General features: G+C 36.7%; 1 protein-coding gene across 1 annotated transcript; it reads right to left on the bottom strand.

Moving 5' to 3' along the window:
* Window positions 1–10,884: 10,884 nt before the first annotated feature.
* Window positions 10,885–19,668, bottom strand: LOC308690034 (uncharacterized protein). The gene is made up of 3 exons (XM_081364264.1): window positions 19,633–19,668; window positions 18,841–19,013; window positions 10,885–12,694 (listed from the first exon to the last, which is right to left on the bottom strand). The coding sequence occupies exons 2-3, from the start codon at window positions 18,947–18,949 to the stop codon at window positions 11,814–11,816; spliced, it is 990 nt and encodes a 329-aa protein (XP_081220390.1). The 5' UTR covers window positions 18,950–19,013; window positions 19,633–19,668; the 3' UTR covers window positions 10,885–11,813.
* Between the last annotated feature and the right edge of the window lie 936 nt (window positions 19,669–20,604).

Below are 20,604 nucleotides of genomic sequence, written 5' to 3'. Positions count from 1 at the left end.
CATGCGGACGCGTCGAGTATAAACAAGGTTTTACAGCTCAGCCACTTGTTTTTTTTCATATTTTTTTGCAAGTCGAAGATCTTGGTTTACATTTGGACTTGGATGTGATCTTATAGGCTTGAAAAGGTTGGTGACCACTGCATAACGCAAACCCAGTCAAACGTTTGACTGCAGTATCTTCTATTCTATGCGCCTTATAACCCGGTGCGCCCTATATATGAAAACAGTTATAAAATAGGCCATTCATTGAAGGTGCGCCTCTGCTTATAGTGCGGAAAATACGGTAGTCTGGGTGCTGTGGATTGCGGTTTGGGACACCTGAATCAGAACGCGAAAACATATGACTCGGTTGATTTGACTCAGTTTTATTATTTTTTATTTTATTCAATCTTCTATAAATACATAGTCACTAAGACTTAGGCCTACCATGAACAAAATGAGCCTCACAAACTCGATCAGTAACGTTAGGAATCCAGGCTTCGGAGCGTCCAGGTTCAATCGCCTAATTGCACGCAACCATTTCTTTCGTTTTTCGCGATCCTTTTCGGAGGGAATTCGGAAAAACTTTTTATCAGGCCCCCAACGAGCCGTACAATCGACCACACAGCAAGAGTGAACCATCCTCTTCTCTAAATCCTCCTCCAAACGTGCAAAACAGTCAAATTACAGTTATCTAGCGGTGTTTCCTGCCACACGATTCCCGTGATGCAACGCGGCAAACATAAACAATGACGTCACAAAAGATCCGCCTATAGACACTATAGAATCAATTCTTAATGCGCATGTTAACGCCATCAGCATTTACCAGAGGTTTACGTTTAAAGTCTGTTTAGAGAGAATGGTGTCGTCTTAGCGGCCCCTAATTTAATAACAAATGATCATTTCGATGGAAGTGAATCAATCAAAACTAACTTTAGCTGGAAAATAACATTATTCAAGAACCGCTATAAAGCCAAAACAATCTCTGTTACCTTAAATTATACGTTTATCTCTGTAAAGCTGCTTTGAAACAATCTACATTGTTAAAAGCACTATATAAATGAAGATGACTTGACTTGACCAAAGTGTGGTCACACTAAATACTGATTTGATTTTTTTTCCTGTTCACTCACTTTGCAATTTGTTTATTTATAATATATTAAAGGAGAACTCGGCAACTCTAGCGAACTCTAGTCACTTCTTCGCTGATTTTTCCTTTGTTGTCGCATGTTTTCCCCACGAGCTCCCCCTACAGCTGTGGGGGGGCGTATATTTCACAACACGGTCGTAAAAAACTCACTTGCGGCGGCCTCCTCCCCCTCTCTACCGCTGCTCATGTGCGTTTGTTTTGATCGGAGCAAGCCAACTGTATCGTGTGGAGCTATGTCTACCGAGGTGGGTAATCTGGTAATACATCATACATGCGTGTGTGTTTATGTCGAATTGCCGTAAAGCAATTCGTGTTTCGCGTTCGTTCTTGTTTCTCACAAGACTTCCAATTTCTATCTTGCCGGGACGGTAGTCCCCAAGTTGCAAGGTTGGTTTTCCGCCTGGGAACGCTGGGGGGAGCGGGGAAAGTCACCAATATCACCAGAACAGGTTGTTTAACCATCCAAATTAATTCTAGACAGTTTTATTAAGTTAAAAAAGTTACCAAGTTCTCCTTTAATACATCTACTTTTGACTTATTATCGAAATACTGTATGTCATACAATGCTTAACCCAATAATCATTTGATATTTTCTTTTACAGGAACTTCCCTTCCCCCCTAATTCTTCAACAAACCTTTGATTGCATGGAATTCACATCTTCTGTGTAGTGCTTTTGGAACCTGTGTGCCTAATTGGGTACTTGCCTTAGCATTCTCAGGGTGGCGCAGTGTTAACTCTGTTTTAGCCCCTCTTACTGTTGTAGCCACATATTGACTGCTAAGTAATACACTTTAAATTCACATTTAAATTCCAACATTCAAAAACATTGAATGTTGGAAACACAAATATTGGTTGTAGACTCAGAATAAACACAACTTCACTTTAATTTTTCTTTATTTGTAATTACATACAAATAAGAGCATTGATGGGCAAGCAGGACATGCAGAACAGGGTGTGCCGATGGACCTGGGAAAAGAAGAATAAAGAACCATTATTCACACGATTTCAAAACAAGATGCCACTCTTACACTTTTTTTTTTTAAGGTGGTTTCAGATGACTGTGTGAATGTGTGACATTACATGTGTCTGTATGTGGGGTGCTGTTTGTGTGTCAACAGATTTACAAAGTAGGTTAAATAATTAAAAGACAAAAAAGGTAAGTCACCTCACTTTCAACACTATAAATAATTCCCCCATATCAGACTTGTTCATTCACTCTCTCACTAATTATCACACTACCTTGCCAAAAAAGGAGACTGACTCACCATCACAATGAAAATCTTTGTCCAGAAGAATTACATGCATGGCTGCCTTCCTGCCTTTCGATTCTCCCTGAACTGCCTGATCTTTTTAATATTCAATGTTCATGTAGCGAGGCAGACGGAGGTGATATCACAGATTTCAGATAAGGAATTGCGACTACGCCACCCTGGGAATTTCACCCAGGGAAATATAAATGACACTTAAATTGTTACTAGGTCACACAGGTTCGACTCTCTTAAAAAGGTAGGCAGAAACGTGGGTATCAAAAATACAAAATCTTTATTAATATAAAGTTTAATTTAGAGCAAGGAGGTAAATCACATTAAAATGCAACCATTAAGACAGTGTCTGAAAACTGGAAAGAGAGGTATATGGCTGACAAAGTTTCAAAATAATAAAAATCACAAACACATACACAACACACTTCACTAATACTTACACAACTTACAAAAACAAAAACTACACAGACTTACAGGGCTGAGGTACACCACAGGAGAAGTGATCACTAACTAGTTAGCCGAAAGCACACACAATCACCGTGCACTTCAGATCACACCACAACACTTCAAAAGTGTCACACAGCAAACGTTCGGAGCACCACCACCACAAGAGATCCTTCACCCGTGGGACCCCAGCGCCTGAAAGTAGATCAAAATTAATAAACAAACTTCAAAAATAACCATCAACCACAATTTGATAGAAATCACAACGTAGTCATAAAGCAGATACTCATAACAGTGATATACAGAGATTTAAACAAAATAAAACAAATTAACTCAATTCACACAACAGGGGAGACAGGCTCGCACCGAGCAAGCAGATGGTTTTGGTGCTCCTGTTATGAACACAGGTGAGCGTCAACCTCAATTCAGGACACAGTAAACTAACAGTCAAACCAGACAGCAGCGAAAGTAAACGCCACGGGTGTGACTGGAAAGCGGCAATCCTTCTCTTGGCAGAAATATATGATGTTCTTGTAATATGGCAGCAAGGAATCGACAAGATTACAATGGCAAAAGAAGATGATCTAACCACCCATGGTGTTTATCCTTTCGTCGCACAGACGCTCTGAATTTGTGCACTCAGCTGGGGCACAGAGACACTGATTGCAAAGCAAGCACACGAATGCACCCACTAAGACGACGCCACGGACAAGGCAGAGAGAAAAGACAGCTATAGCCACTGTCAACAACGAATCAGGAGGCGGAGTCGGACGTGACGCATGCCAGGCTACAGCCAACCAGCTCTTAAATAGGGTGGATTATCTGCTGATAGGTGCTCATTAATGTCAATCATCTCATTCATTCGGTTAGATTCACACAACTTAACACAAAATGGTATATTCCAGAATGACCACACTGGTGTGGCAGTACTCTTCAAAGGGTTCACTAACGTTAAATACTTACCAAACTCTTCCTAACTTCCTGACTACTCTCTTACTGTTAAATATTGTGAGTAATGAAAATGACATGGCTAAGTTAACGCGGTAATCCTAGCTAACGTTCATTGCTTGCTACTAGCTAGGTAACTTAGCTATGTTCCACGCAGATATGTATCTCACCTGATGTGTTTAATCCAACGACTCCTGGTCCTTTCATCACCCGGAAAGCGAAACAACGAGCAAGATCTGTTGCTCGTGTGCAGTCGGGTACAAAACACTCAGGCATGACGGCGTAACGTTACGATTATAACGTAAGACTATAGAAAAAATGACAGACGTTAGCTTCAGTAAAGTTAGCTTCATTCATTGAGAGAAAAGGTATGACGTCACATGTGCGCCTTTTGGGTTTGTAGTCTTTGTAATTACGTATTTTCACAGTCTTATACCTCAACAGTTTTACATCAAACTGCGACTTTCTTGACTTTAAAATGTATCTTTTAAATTGACAAACATCATATGTGTAATTCAGGGCACAATTCAAATGAGATCAAAATATTTGTTGTCTCTCGCCATTGACTACCATACAATATTTTTCCGAAATAAGGTCCCATGGTGGTCCACCGGAAGGGGAGGGACTTAGGCTCTCTATGGGTGCAGAAACCATACCAGCTGTCATTCTTAGCATTTGGTTTAGTCCTTATGACATAATGTGGTATATTTTGAGTAAAAATGGGCTAATACTTGTTTCTAAATTATCATCTTAAATAGTTAATCCTCCTTTACCAAAGAACACAATAATTTGTACCTAGGATTAATAAATTAAAAATAATTTGATTATTTGCACTCTGATTTTAGTGCAAGTAGGCTAAACTGCCATGTCCCCAAGTAAACTTGCATAGAGACAGAGCGACGTGTCATAATCTGAAAGCCACCCCCACCGTCCAACCATTTCCATTGACTTTGCATTGCGAGAAGCTGCATCCTTGTCCTTTCTGGCTTATAACAAAAAACAAAACAATCTCTAAAAGTTTGTCTTCGCGTTGGTTATCCTTATATGGGAATGTGTATATGGCATAATTAGGGCCTGTGTATTTAAATGCGTAGACAGGAGGCACTAGAACGTAGGCTTTGTCATGCCCGCCCCTCTTCCGCTCTCCAGTGTCAGTGATCTTTAAGCAAAAGTTTTCTGGCAAAGCCAGCATCATACTGCGATTTGTTCTCAAAACAGTCATCCTTGAAATGTAAAGAGAATACATGCTTTAATTAACACTGCCGTGACTGGGACGTCCACAAAAAATAAACTGCATCCATTTTTCCCTGACGTCTGGATCGATTGGCAGCGTATTCAAACATTTTGTTTCTCCACAGCCAGGAACAGCACATCTGCGTGGCATCGCAATCTTCTTGTAAACAGACCCACTCGCTGCACGTCGACTGAACACCTGTGGGCGTGACAACGATGCGATAATGCAAAATGAGGCGTAGTTGTCTTGCGCTGGAGGCGGTCATTTGCAAACGACTGATACATCACTTCTTACCATGGATCCCCAACGAGCTGTAATTAGAGCTTGATTAAATAAATGCTTCGTTTATAATGGGGAGGACCTCTTAAGCTATGAAACTTGCAGGAGGTTTTAATGGTACAACTTATATACCAAAACATCAAGGCAAATTTGGTTTCCTTGATTGGAGCATTTCTTTGATCATTATGTTTTGTTTTGCAGTCTAATGTGTATCACGTGATGGTTAACAGCAGGTCGCGCTGCTGTTTTTCTTAACTTGGGTTATTTTTCCTGTTTTGAAATTATATTATGATTGTTTTCATTTGATTATTTTGTATTTGTACCGGACCCACTTAATTTCTCCTTTTTTTCTCTATTTTGAGCCAAGGCTGAGTGCGTTGAGGGGAGGCCTAATCACCTGGGTGAAGCACATTGCTGTGAGTTTGGAGCACCAGGGTTTGAGCACCTCTTCCTATTGTTTGCTGTGCACGCATATGTGGTTGAGAGCACAATTTCTTCCAGCTAGTTTACCACCCCTACAGTAAGCTTCAGCCTTGCAGTTTCTTTCTTTTTGGTAAATTAACAATTTTTGTTACAGATGGTGGGGAAGGTACAGCATTTTCTTTCGTTTTGTGAGGTTGGTTTGACTTGATTTGGCCTTCGCATTACGGATGTCTGGAGAAATGTTCTTTTAACACTGTGATTTATAATATTGTTGTAATAAATTTGCTAGTGATTTATATCATGATTAAGATGATTAGTTTTTTTTGGTTGGGATTGGATTCAATACTAGAGGTGTGAATAAATTCTAGCCATTTCATTCCAAACCAATGTACAGTTGGGAATAAAAAAACTGAATAAAACTCAAGCAACCGAACACACATCTCCAACCAGTAGCGTAATTTTGTTTTAAAAACTGGAGGTTTAAAAGGAGGTTGCTTTAGAATGCTAAGATATATGTACTATAATAGTGTACAATAACAATTTTCAGAAAAAATAACATTACGATGTCCAGAAATCAATTTCAATAGTACATTGGGTTTAATTTGCCATTTAATGAGATCTACTGTACTAATATATTTTGTTAGTGCCAAGACGTGAATAAATCCATATAATAGCGCTTTTTACGTGAATAAATCCATAGATCCGTAAAAATAGTTGTGTGCTTTCATGGTCTATGTGTGCTTTCATGGTCTAGTGGTAGAACTTTTGCATTTGGATAAAGTCGCTTTGGATAAAATTATCTGCCAAAAGTGTGTTGCAAAATATGTTTAACATTTTAAGTTTCTAGGTTTAGAGAACATATTATTTCACTCACTCTCACACACCCCTCCCACACAGACACACTGTAGTGGAAAAATCATCTCAGATAATTTAATGCCAAATGCATAAATGTAAAAACATGGTGAGAAAAGAGGAAAAAGTAGAGGGATTGTACCAGAGCCAGGATAACATCCAGAAACGTAACAGTCAATGACCACTCCTCCCCCAAGTCCAGACAGTCCCCATAACCAAGAAATGTTCCACAGCCAGGGTCCTCAAGATTAAAAGAAAGTTTACGACTGAATGCTTTGTTGATTAGGTAGAAACTGGAATTCTATTATCTTAGATGATTTTTCCACTACAGTGTGTCTGTGTGGGAGGGGTGTGTGAGAGTGAGTGAAATAATATGTTCTCTAAAACTAGAAACTTAAAATATTAAACATATTTTGAAGCCAGATTAATATTTTAAATATTAAATATAGTAAAGCAAGGATAGTAAATTAAATGAAATCTTGCAAGAATAGGTATAAGAACAACTTACTTTAATGTGTTAATTGGCCTTCTATGCTATAAATTTTTGTATATAGAACCATTTATCTGTTGTAATGATTGTAAATTGTGACAATATGCTTGGACGGAAAAATTAAATACCGAGACATAACTTGCCTTTGTCAGGCAGACAAAGGTATACTTGACTGTGCATGCTATGGGCTGAAGGAGGTGAGCCTGGGAGAAGATTAAAGCCCACACTGCATCGAAGAACCATCACGCCCTGAGGTCATCATGAAAGAAAACATTGGGAAGTGGTGCATTGTCAACTATTATGGTGAACCCTACCTAGGAATCATCCAGGAGGTTGAAGAAGATGTGAGGGAGAAATGCATGCACAAGAATGGGACCAACAAGTTCTTCTGGCCGAGTCCACAAGAGGACATTAGCTGGTACAGGGATGAGCAGATTGTGTGCCTGATGAAAGATTCACAACCTTTAAACAAGAGGTCCGTCCAGCTAGACAGTGTGGAATTTCATAGAAAAACACCTGAGATGCTGGCTTGTTCAGTAGTTTACTGTTGCTGTTACCTTTGAAAATATGTATAAGTGTAAATTTTAAGTTATCTGAAAAATGTTTAAGTTTAAAGATTGATGTGGACCTGTGTCTTTCTTCTTCAGGGGGTGCCAGGGTAAAGGAGTTGTTGTTCAGTGGTGTGATGTCCACCCTGTTACCGTTTTTCTGATGTTAATAAAATAAGTTCAACAAATGTTATGCATATCTTTGTGGTTAATTTTAGGGAATGGAATGGCTAAATGAAATCATTTAAAAATGAGGCAAAAATTCCATTGAAATGTCTTTTTATTCTAAAAGAAAGTGTTGAAATTACCACTGTGCCAAGTTAAAATACAAAAAAAAGTTTTAAAGCTAATGCTTGTTAATGAACACTTTGTTAAAATACATTTGCAGGGTAAAGTGAGGGACATTTTAGCTCTTAGAAAATGTAAATATTACAATAACTGTGAATTCAAAACATTTATTAATTGAGATGAGAATGTCCTATAACAGTCCTGTAAATGTCCAGTGACATTTGACCTTTGCATGTGTGAAGAATTTGGTCAAAATTATTAAAGAGATAAATTCAACAGTCAACTATCAGTATTGATTATTTATTCATTTTAAGAAAGGATATGGCCACATAAAAAATTAAATTCTTAGCATGTACAGCGCTTGAGCGTGTAGCAATATCAGGAATCGTTGAACTGACAGAATCAGAACCAGGGAGCTCAAATGTATTGTGCACACATGTATATGTATTTATTAACTAAATCATGAACACATAACTAATAATAAAAAAAAAAAACACATTCACACAAAACACACTTAAATTGTAAAGTGAAACTGGATTAAACCAGAAACAGGAACAGGAAACGAAACTATGGAGAAGAGTAATGTAACCATATGAAAGATTTAGCTTAGTTTAAAAACGCCTTGTTAAAAAAGGGTTCACAGCTTATTACTTGTTATCTGTACAATACTTGCATTAAATCTCTGAAGAACGATTTGATGGTTCCGTGAGTCAATGTTGTTGAAGTTGTAATTGATTTCTTCTTCGCTGAATGAAGAAATTATGACAGACTTAGTCGATGTTAGTTTGAGGCTTCTTGTCCCACTAGCACAGCAACCCGGAAAAGAAAAAAAAGAGAAGGCTATCACTCTGACAGTGCCTTTTAACTCTGCCTCCACGGGTCAGCGAGCCAATCAGGGTTCGAATTACGGGGGAGCTAAGGGGAGCTTGGCTCCCCTGAAAAGGACCTGGGCTCCCCTGAAAGCCTACTTTGAGACATTTAGGGGGAGCTCTAAAACACTGTCCATTTTTTGTGTCGCATATAGATTTTGATTTTCTGTACATTTCTTGTACATTCTGTACAAGGGAAAACTCCTTTTCTCGAGAATATTAAAGCCTTTATTTTAAAACGCATTGCAGCAGCACAGGCAAGAGTATCAGAGCTCGCTGATAGGCTGTGCTGAGGCAACTGCACAAACCAATGGCGAGAAAGCAGAAGCGCGCGATCCAATAGGAGCGCTTGGCGCCCTGCCAGACTCTGCGCGCCAAATAGTAGAGTATAAATACAGAGAAAACTCGCCATATGACAGATCTAATCGACTGAAACGAAAACACCTGACGTGAAAGAAATAGCACGGCAAGGCAACGCAGTACTCGTTCCCTTATCTCTAAGGAAACCGAGGTTACGTAAGTAACCAAGTACGTTCTGTACTTTTTACTGTAAACCTATTGTTTTAAATGCCCGAACATGCACCAAAAGCATTAAAGTCAGTCAGGGAGGATCGGAAAATAGGGCTCCCCCGAAAGCCACTTTGTAATTCGAACTCTGGAGCCAATGTTAGCTTAAGCTTTGGGAGGGAAAGTTTTACGATCCTTTGTCTTAAGCATGTCTGTTTTCATATGTAACTGAATTGGGTGCTGATGAACAAACTATTAAAGATTCTTGAAATACTAATATGTTGCATATGTATCAACATATCATATACACAATCATGTAGGTCATGAAATTCGTAGATACCAAAAAAGTTTTTTCTGCTGAAGCTCGTAAGGCCATAAGTGAATCGGATAAACTTCGGGTAAAAAACACGGATCAACATCGGCAGGGCATTTGAATAATGGAGAAACCTTATCTACAAACCTAGAATGTACATTTCCTGAAGAAAATGTGAAGTGGTGCTTGCAGTGACAGAATTTGGCACGGTTGCTTGGGTTCCATACTTATCATGGTACGAGCATGGAGCATTAGTTCAAAGTCAAGCTGATAAAAGTAGCCTATTATTGTAACGTTGCAGTGGGAGTTTACCTGAGTTTCCAGCATGTTGTGGGATGCTTTGTGTGTTACGTCCGGTTGCGTCTCAGTCTGGCCGGTACCCACAGTGCTCGCTCATAAATTCGAGCACGCGTAAGAGCACGCGCTTGTAAACTTATTGGTTGCAATCGGAAACATCACCGCTAGAGGCCGCTAAAAACTACATACAGCACCTTTAAAGCTTATTTGTTAAATTTGACAACTAATTATGTTCCTGTAATAATCTTGACTGTTGACAGTTAGGTCATGAAAGTTTTTTTTTTTTTATGGTAACCCTTACTAGAAATGCTGTAGGCTTACAAAATGGCAATGCTGTGCTTCTTCCTTAAAGGAACTCCTTTCTCAAGCAAAACTGTCTCCATGGTTACTTCATAATAACCTTTGCATTGCTCCCACACTACCATACTCGGTGCCCATGTCTGTGCAGATCCTCTCGGGACACCCTCCTATGCTCATAACTGTTATGAAGTAACAGGCTATTACGTATCGTAGCTGGTTGTGTACGCCTCCATCCATAGAATAAAACGACTGTAACCATCTATACCAATTAGTGGTAATGCTGTATGGTTTTCATTTATCATAGCTGAACATAAGCCAGAGTGCATTTGGGTCAGCGCCAGGGATGATAGAAAAAAAATACAATTCTTAGCATCAAATTCTTATTTATATAAATACAAATAATAATAATATTATTATTACGAATTATTATTTTTTTAAGTTAAAAACACTACATACACAAAAGCACGCGGCATCAACTCTTTCGCCAGATGGATCACCTAATACAGTACTATGCCAGCTTACATTTTAAACATCAATACAGAGTTAAACCACGACATCTCGGGAAAGTTGTAAATATCCCGGACGAGCCCCAATTAATGTTACGTACCCTGCGATTATTAAAGGGGTATTGGGAATAACATTAACTGTCAGAGTTTGACTCTGTACCAATGTAAATGCAGGCAAAGAAGACCACAGCTCTAAGGCAATCAAGACGTGTTTATTTACAAAAATATAGTGGGAAGAACCCATAAACCAAACCAACTTACAATAATATTTACAGGAAAGAAAAGAACAAAAATGTACCCAGGCAGGGGAAAAGAGGAAGGGAATTGGGCGGCAATCAAATAAATGAAATAATCAAAACATAACCCTCTAACTCATAAATCAGTACTAAACTGACTAAAGAAAAAGAAAAGAAAAATCTTCAGTATGCGAAGATACCCTAATATAAACTATACTCACTAAATCCAAGCAAAAATACAACAAGTGATGCACGCCCCTAACCTAGTGTTTCTAACACAATAATTCACTAACAGGTGGTGCCCAATGTATATCACGTGATATGCTTACCTTTCCTCTCCTTCCCTCCCCATTGTAATCAGAACCATTCAAACAAAAGGTGGTAAAGAGTTGTTTAGGTAGCACACAAGAGCACCACAGGATCTTAACTACAATTACAACTACAACAGAATTGACGTTGTCTCTAAATCACAATCTCTCTCAGAACAACAACAGACAAAAACAAAGGCATCTTCTCTCTCCGTGTCAGCGTCTCTCTTTTATTATTTCCTGGTGCCCGCCAACTGGAGGAAAGCGGGGCAACTTCATCAGCTCCAACGATGATTGGCAGGAAGCAGCACCAATGGCGCAGAACTAAGAAAGTGACAGAAGGGGGGAAAACAAACACCACAAAACGGCACTAGCCGTAATAGTGGATGACAAACTGAGTGAAAACTTAAAGCTGAAAAATGTCCTGCTCGAGTCAACCTTTACGATGAAGGTTCGGGTTGAATAACTAGGCCTAGTTCTTCCAACGTTTCATCATAAGGTTCGCATTTAAATTGACATCGTTACTGTCCTTACAATGTGTACAATTGCTGAGCTTTAGGAAGCCTCCAGAGCTGAGATTCAGATTAGGGGCGTTTTGTTTCTGACACGTTCTGGAATCGGTAGACCAATCATAACACTGCTATTTCCAGGATGACCTCGCAAATGACGCTTCAGGTCTCTTCGATATGTGAAGCTCATCTCACACTGAAAACATATGAAAGGTTTATCTCCGGTGTGAACTCTTGTGTGGACTTTAAGGGTCCCTTTTTCATTGAAACCTTTTCCACAGTGTTGGCAGGTGAAAGGCCTCTCTCCAGTGTGAAGTCTCACGTGAACATCAAGGTTTGATTTGCTTGAGCAGGTCCTTCCACAGTGATCGCACATGAAAGGTTTCTCTCCAATGTGAGTTATTACATGCCTCTTCAGTTGATCACTGTCTGTGAAACTCTCTTCGCATTGATGACATTTAAAGCAGTTTTCTCTCGAGTGAGTCCTCATGTGGGAATTAAGGTTTATTTTACGTCTGAAACTCTTTCCACACCGATCACATGTGAAAGGCGTTTCTCCAGTGTGAATTCTTTTGTGATCATTAAGCGTTCCCTGATGTGCAAAACTCTTTCCACACTGAGGGCAGATGAAAGGTTTCTCACCAGTGTGAACTCTCATGTGGACTTTAAGATTTCCCTTTCCACTGAAACCTTTTCCACACTCTTGGCAGGGGTAAGGGCTCTCTCCACTGTGAATATTCATGTGAGCTTCAAGGTTTTCGTGTTGGCTGAAACTCTTTCCACACTCAAAGCAGATGAAATAACGTGTACTCCCCGTCTTTTGAGCTGTTTCTTCTGAGGAAGTCTTTTCAGTCTGCGGGCAGTCAAGATAGTTTTCCACAGTTATGAAATCACGTTCCTCTTCCTCCTTTACATCAAGTTCTTGAATCTCCTCTTTCAGCGGCATCAGGTCTAAGGTGAAAACAGACAAATACAAGTTTAAGCCGAGTTTAATGGCACACATAAATGCATACTCTGAGAGTGCTCCACAAGATATTTACGGATACTCCATGATGATCAGGTGAATGCATGTTTATCATACAGATAAGTAAATCACTGATCTAAACGAATGTGCTTCTACACTGTACAATGCATATTGCACAAACATACAGACAGTATCACGTGCAGACTGCACACACACAGAAACATTGTCAATGCTTTTCTAATTTATCAATAAAATAGCTTAAAAACTTAAAGTTCTAGCATATCTTTCTGGTTTTGAAAGAACTAAACCCCATAGCTTCAATTAGTAGAGAGACGCCACACAGACAGGTAGGAGTAATTCACACACACAATGGCTCTCTTACTAGGGGTGTGCACAATTATTTGAATTTTCGATCTGTAATTATTATTCGAAAAATAAAATGCAACGTTATTTTAATACGTTACTTTTTCTGGCCGTGAATGCAGTGAATCCATGATAAATCCCAAGCACTAACTCGCAGTTATAATTAAATGCACTGGGTGGCGTGTGGAGCGTGTTAACAAGTTGTTTGTATTTGATCACAATGTCGTCGTCTGCCTCACGAAGTTTGTAATTACTTGAAAATTATCTTACTAAATGATATTACAAAATGGAATTACTTTTGATCAAATTAATTCATTAATCTGAGTTATAATATCACCATCACAATGAGAAATCACATGAAATCCAAACAGCAGTCGAATGAGGAAAGGCAGCTGTCCATCACTGCATTCACGATAGCTGGACCCCGTGTGGTCCGAGATGATAACTTATCTAATAGCAAAATTGTTTTGAGACATAAACCTCCTTTTAAGTTTCGCTGAGGGAGACAGGTTTAAGAACAGAGAACACAAAGTGAACACCGTTATCTTTGTGTCTCTGAAAGGTCTGTCAGCGCAGCGCGTTTTCTCACGCGAGCATTAATCGCTAGCGGCGCCCCTGCATGTGGATATTGTTTTTCTCAACATAAACATGAAACAACAAACATTATTATCATATGCTGACTCGAGTATATGTGTACGTTCTGTACGATATCTGAAATAGTCTGATTTATTAGGCGTTTTTTTTCTGTTCGTGCTGCTTGAGCTTAAATGCTTTTGTTCTATAGCCTATATTTTTTGTTTAAATATAGGTCTACTGTTTAATGTTTTCAACTAAAAGAAACATATATTGTAAGCTTGTTGTGTATATTGCCTAATTGTAAGCTTGTTCAGAAATGGTGACAAAAACTAACAAAAAAAATTACTTCTTTTTCATCAAACGTCATTTAAATAAACAAATATTCGATTTATATGAGCCCGAATATTCAAATGCAATGTTTTTGAAAAAAAGCCCATCCCTATCTCTTACCAATGGACTCAAATAAATGTAATTTTACTGTGCAACATTATCTGTATTTTATTTTGAACTAGCAGAAATCTGTAGCAGAAATATAACGACCCATACACAATAGAATAGATTTTTTTTTTTTTAAAGCTGTTATATAGGAGCAATCCCTTTGTGGGCATCACTATGGCATGCCGCAGATGTGCACAAGATTTGACAAAATTTGTTGGACTAAAAAAAAAAAAAAAATCCCATTCTTTTTTTGTGAAAGTGAAATATTTTTTTTTTTAATCATTGTGCAGATTCCGACAATCCAAGGAATGAAAGTGAGAGATAAAAATGTGGAGATTGTTTTCAAAAGTTATATGCAAACAGAAAGAGCACCGTTTTTTTCAAACTGTAAATCATGCCAAAATTGTATGGAACACTAAATCTAAGCTAAGAGGAATTCTAGGTGGACACTTAAACATCCGGAGTCTGATGCCAAAGTTGGATCAAGTTCATATTCTTTTGACTGAATCAAATTTAGATTACATTTGTTTGAGTGAAACATGGCTTCAAGGTAATATCCCTACAAACATGGTAGATGTCCCTGGCTATGTCTGTTTTAGAAAAGACAGATCATCTGGTAAGGGTGGTGGGGTGTTGATCTATATTAGAGAAACGTTTAAATGTATAAGAGTTGATCTAAATACAGAAATTGAATGTTTAGCCTTAAAAGTGATACTTTCTCCTCGAATGCAATTTAATATTGTTGTTTTATATAATCCTCCATCACACACTCTTTCTTTTTATGATGATATGAAGGAACTATTGGAAATGTTTGATAATTCTACTGAAACAATATTTTATGGTGATTTTAATATAAATTGGGCAGATAAAAGTCGAAGACAAAAGTTAAAAATAATGATGTCCAAATTTAATTATGATCAGTTGATAAAAAAGCCGACAAGAGTGACCAGAACTAGTAAGACTTTGATAGATCTTATTTTTACTAATAGGGAAGAGCGTATTATAAAAAATTATAATCTACTGACAGGTTTATCAGATCATAATATGATATTAACAGTAAGGAAATTAACTAAACAACGATTAAAGCAATTCAAAAACCAGAGACCAGATAGAATTAAGTTTGGGATACCGAAATCTAAAGTAGGTCAATTTGAAATAGAGATCAATAACGCTGATTGGGATAATATATTACAGATAAATGAGGGAAACTTGTGTTGCACTTCCTTAACTGAAATTGTAACTAATTTGGTAAACAAATATTATATCCCTATGAAATGCTCAAGGAAAATTGTATCATTACCATGGTTAAACAGTGATATTCGTAATCTTATGAAAAAAAGAGACCAAGCTTTAAAAACGGCATTATCTTCTAAATTAAATACAGATAATTTAATCTATAAAGGTCTCCGAAACAAAGTAGTACAAGAATTACGGAAGTCAAAAATATCACATTATACTCAAATAATAGAGAGTGCCAAAGGTCAAAGTACAACACTATGGAAACAATTAAATAACTTAACAAATAAAACTCAAAAGCAGCAACCAATCAAAGAGCTACAAATAGATGGAAAAGTAATTGATGATAAAGGTTCATTAGCATATGAGTTTAATACATATTTTATAAGTTCAGTAGATGAATTGGCTCAAAATTTTAAACCAATATCATTAAATAATACGGTGGAGGATGAGCTACCAAATTCATTTTTTATTAAGGAGATTGAAGAACATAGAATAACTGAAATTTTAAAGCTTCTACCAAATTCAACAGCAAAAGATGTTTACAATTTAGATATTAATTTGATAAAAAAATATAGCTCCGTGATGATAGCTCCGTTAACTCATTTGACAAATGTATCAATTAGAGACTGTGTTTTCCCTAACACTTGGAAAAAGGCTGTAGTTACACCGCTCTTTAAATCTGGGGATCCAAGCCTGATTTCAAATTATCGACCAATATCAATCTTGCCAGTTATGTCAAAGGTTTTGGAGAAGGTTGTAGCTGAACAGTTAATACACTATCTAGAGAGTAATAACTTCCTACATAAACATCAATTTGGTTTTAGAGCTCTGCATTCCACAGAAACAGCTATATGTTATTTCTTGGAAAAAGCTAGACATTCTTTGGATCAGGGACATGTGATGGGAGCAGTATTCATTGACCTAAAAAAGGCTTTCGATACAGTTAATCACACTATTCTTTTATCTAAATTGAGTGCATTTAATTTAAGTAAACGTTCAATTGAGTGGTTTACCTCTTATTTAAATCTAAGAGATCAGTGTGTTAAAATTGAGGATACAAAATCAATGCTTATGAGAAACAAAATGGGCTTACCACAAGGCTCAATCTTAGGCCCCTTGCTTTTCAGTTTGTTTATAAATGATCTACCATGTTGTTGTCCAGATGTTGAATGTCAGCTTTATGCTGATGACACAGTCATTTATACATCGGCTAAGTCATCTGCCAAGGTTGCTGCAGTTTTAAATGAACAAATGGAAAGGATATCTATATGGCTCCAGGAAAATCATCTTACTCTGAATGTTAAGAAAACTGTCTTTATGTGCTTTTCTAATAGAAAGCAAAAAGATAAAGTAATAATTCGAGTAAATAATAAAGAAATAGAGGAGGTAGATGAGTTTAATTTTTTAGGTGTTGTTTTAGACTCACAACTTAAATTTGATAAACATATAAAAAAGCTCTCAAAAATGGTAAGGATTAACCTAAATTGTTTCAGACTTATTAGAAAATATATCTCAATTGAGGCAGCACATCTTTTTTTGCATGCAATGATTTTGTCCCGCATTTCATATTGTATTACAGTTTGGACTCAAACAAGTGATTCCTTAATTAAAAAAATTGAAATGTTATATAATCGAGCTCTGAAAATAATGGATAAAAAGCCAAATCGATGGCATCACTGCAACGTTTTAAAAAAACTTAATATGTTAAGTTTTACAAATTTAAAAAATTTGTTATATATAAAATTGATTTTTAAATGTTTACACAATAAGGCACCATCTGTTCTATGTAATTTGATAAAGAGACAGGATGATATAAATAGAATCACTAGGAGTTCGGCAGGTGGGAATTGTAGGATTAATTTTCGTAGAACTACACAAGGGCAAAGAGCCTTTTCTGTTGAGGGCTCCAAACTCTGGAACCTGTTGCCGAATGAGTTTAAGGCAATACGTGAAATGAAGTCCTTTACATTAAAGGTAAAGCGGTGGTTTAAAATAAACCAGAACTGCGCGCATATTTAAATGTAGTATTTTTTGTATGTAATAGTATAATGTAATGTAAACGTTCTTTTTTAATGTTAGAGTCGATAGCTCCGTTTTAATATGTATAATTTAGGTAGGTATTTGAATGTCTATAAGTAACATATTGTGGTAGTTTTATTCTATGAGTAGTAGTTTTGTTTTTTTGTTTTTATTTTTTATTTTGTTTAGAAAAGCCTTTCTAGGGACCTGAGATGCAAATTAGCTTTTGCTATACTCTCTATGTGCAATACATATTTTCCAGTTTTGACTGGGATCATGTTTTTTTGTACTGTCCCTATACAAATAAACTTATAAATAAATAAAAATAAAATTTTTGTAAAAATCTTTAAATGTTCTAACTTCTCAGGTGCCTTCAGGACATGATGTCGTCTAATTTTTTGCCAATATGTCAAAAAGACATAAAATATATTGCAATATGTCAAATTTAAAAATGGCGGAAAGGCCATTTTTGTCCGATCTGGACAAAATTGGCATCCACGGATCCGGCATGACAAGGAATCCAAGGTGTGATTCCTGACAAACTGTTCAAAAGTTATTAACAAAGAGCCATTTTGTTTGACAAATTTGGCAAGTCCCCTCGGATCATGGTGTTGATGAGTCCTACCACGTTTTGTGTCAATTTATCAAAGTTTGTTCAAGATACAGCCTCTGAACCAAAAGACAAAAAAAAAAAAAAAAAAATCTGTTTTGTTATTTCTGTGTTGCTTGGTCCAAAGATCATCTGAGCCAATTTTCAGAAGCATTGGCCAAAATTTGAAGGAGTAGTAATAATGAATACTGTACTGTGCAAAATGGCCACTACTATAATGGGAGTCTTAATATAAGATGTTCAATGTGATCGGCATGTTGAGAGGAATTCGAAAAAAGAGAAGTTAGATTCGGATTCCGAGCTTAAGTATCAGCTTGCGGACCTTTCCCGATACCAAAATTTGCACTGCAAAACGCAGCAATGATACTCAACTTTTACTGCTGATTCATTTAAATTGGCGTGGTCTATTGCATGTTGTGGGGAAACAATTTTTAATGCATACTAGTGTTCCAATCAACCACGCTGAAACTATTCTCCTAGTATTGCTTATTTTTTTCTATTAATATATGTTCTGAGCAGAACTTTTGTGATAATACAAAGCATACTGAAATACTTTAGCCGCAATTTTAATCAGGGAGCGAAAGTGGAGCAGTGTTTCTGTTATCAGTGAGCAAGGAAATTGGAGCGGAGTGATTATTGAATGCTTAAGAGTGCGGAAGGAAAAAATACTCTGGTTTGAAGGCAGCATTTGTGTTTGTCTGGTCATGTGATCTCAACATGTCTGTCCACATGAGGGACCTGCTCTATGTCAAATGTTCAGCTATTTTAAATGTTCTCTCTAATTTAAACTATCACTCATCTACTACCTATCACTCATTTTTGTAGAGCTGGACATTTTAATACAGAATGGATCAAATGACTGAGTTCAGCTTTGAGAATGAAACCAACCTGTTTCTTCATCCGTTTCTTCTTGTTTCACGCTGATTGATTCTTCTTGTTTCACTCTGATTGTTTCTTCAATCTCCATGTCCTCACTTTCCACTTTAATAAACGCCATCTTTATAATAGTGTCACGTGGATCTCAGTTGCTTCACCAAGAGTTTTTTCTGTGTTTGGACAATCTGTCATGATTAAAATGAGAATAATTAACAGAAAGGAAAATAAATTCAAACTTATTCTCTGTGCGTGTCGCAGTCAGCTCTAGTTCAGTAGTTCAGTGCACTGGTAAGAAAGTCAGTCAGAGTGAGAAAATTAATGGACTTAAACATTAGCCAAAAAGTCATTAAAAAAAAACTCAAAACTAGTACTATATGAATAAAAGAGCACATATTATATCGACATAAACACATATCATTACAATGATTATACTGCTTAGACTTTGTTTGTTTGGTATTTATAAAATGTAGATTATAGACAGCATTTTCATTTAAACATTCGCTGTTTGTGTCCATTACACGTTTGTGTTCGTTAGACGCGGTGATTCGAGCGCTTAATTCGAATCACTGAATCATTTCGCCAAGTATTTAGTTCAATTGATTTGATTTTCCAAAGGCTCAGTTTCTCCGTCACTACTGCGCTTTAGTCAAATGCTTAACGGTTCGTTTCTAGCATAACAACCTACAATTCAGTGATATATAACTAATTCCATAGCTCTCATATAGCTATAAAACAGTCTTGCAGAGTTTGTATCGATTGTATCGATCTACTTTCAATACAATTTAAACGCTGTAAAAAACAAACCTTTCTTCAGCCGAAAACCGCAGCGAATGCAGGAACGTGGCTCAGCCTTATGACGTCACACCACCAAACCAAAATAAAAGTATGTTCTTAAGAGTCACCTTACTTTTGGAAGTAGCGAAAGGAAACTTCCTGAGTTAATAATTGATGGTATCAAACTATTTTCTCATTCCTGTAATAATAAAAATATCAGATTAATTTTTCAATCCAATCATAAAATCTCTCCTAGAGGGAATTTTTTTTGGAATGCACAAATCGCTGATATTCATTGGAAAGAGGCATGGTTAAATCCAAATAAATTTTGTATGCTGAATAAAGTTAAAGAGATACATTTTAAAATACTTCGCAAAATCTACCCATGTAAAGCTTTGTTATCAAAATTCATGGACATTGACAACAAATGTATTTTTTTGTACTGTACATGAGGAAGACTTGGCTCATTTGTTTTTACAACTGTAATATATCTTAAAAAATTTGGTCTGATGTTAGTTCTTTTCTTTTTGCACCAAGAAAGGTGAATTATAAATTATTTCTAAAATATGTTATATGTTCTTTCACACACAGAAGCAAAATGTTTGAATATGTGGTGAACTTCTACATCTCGCATGGTAAATATTACATCCATAAACAAAAATTTGCAAAATGCATACCTAAATGTAATTTATTCTTAATCGAGATGGAATCGCTAAAGAAGTCGTTAAAATTAATTAAAAATAGAAAGAATGAAATTTTGTTAAAATTCATGGAGAAATTCTTGATACTATAATGTCCCCACTATGTTTACTAAATTATATGAATATTGAATGTCTAAATAGGAAAAAGGAGGAAATATTTAGTTTTTTTTTATTTATTATTATTTTTATTTTTTTATGACTTGTTAATTTGTCTAAAGGTGTGATATTTGGCTTGTGAAGCATTGCTGTTGTATGCTGATATGCTGGAATCAATGTTTTTGAATCATTTATTTCAATTAAA

Source organism: Scardinius erythrophthalmus (assembly GCF_964197995.2).
Source record: "Scardinius erythrophthalmus genome assembly, chromosome: 4".
Taxonomy (NCBI): domain Eukaryota; kingdom Metazoa; phylum Chordata; class Actinopteri; order Cypriniformes; family Leuciscidae; genus Scardinius; species Scardinius erythrophthalmus.
Note: the sequence above shows the minus strand (reverse complement) of the source record. Positions and strands in the feature narration are given on the sequence as shown.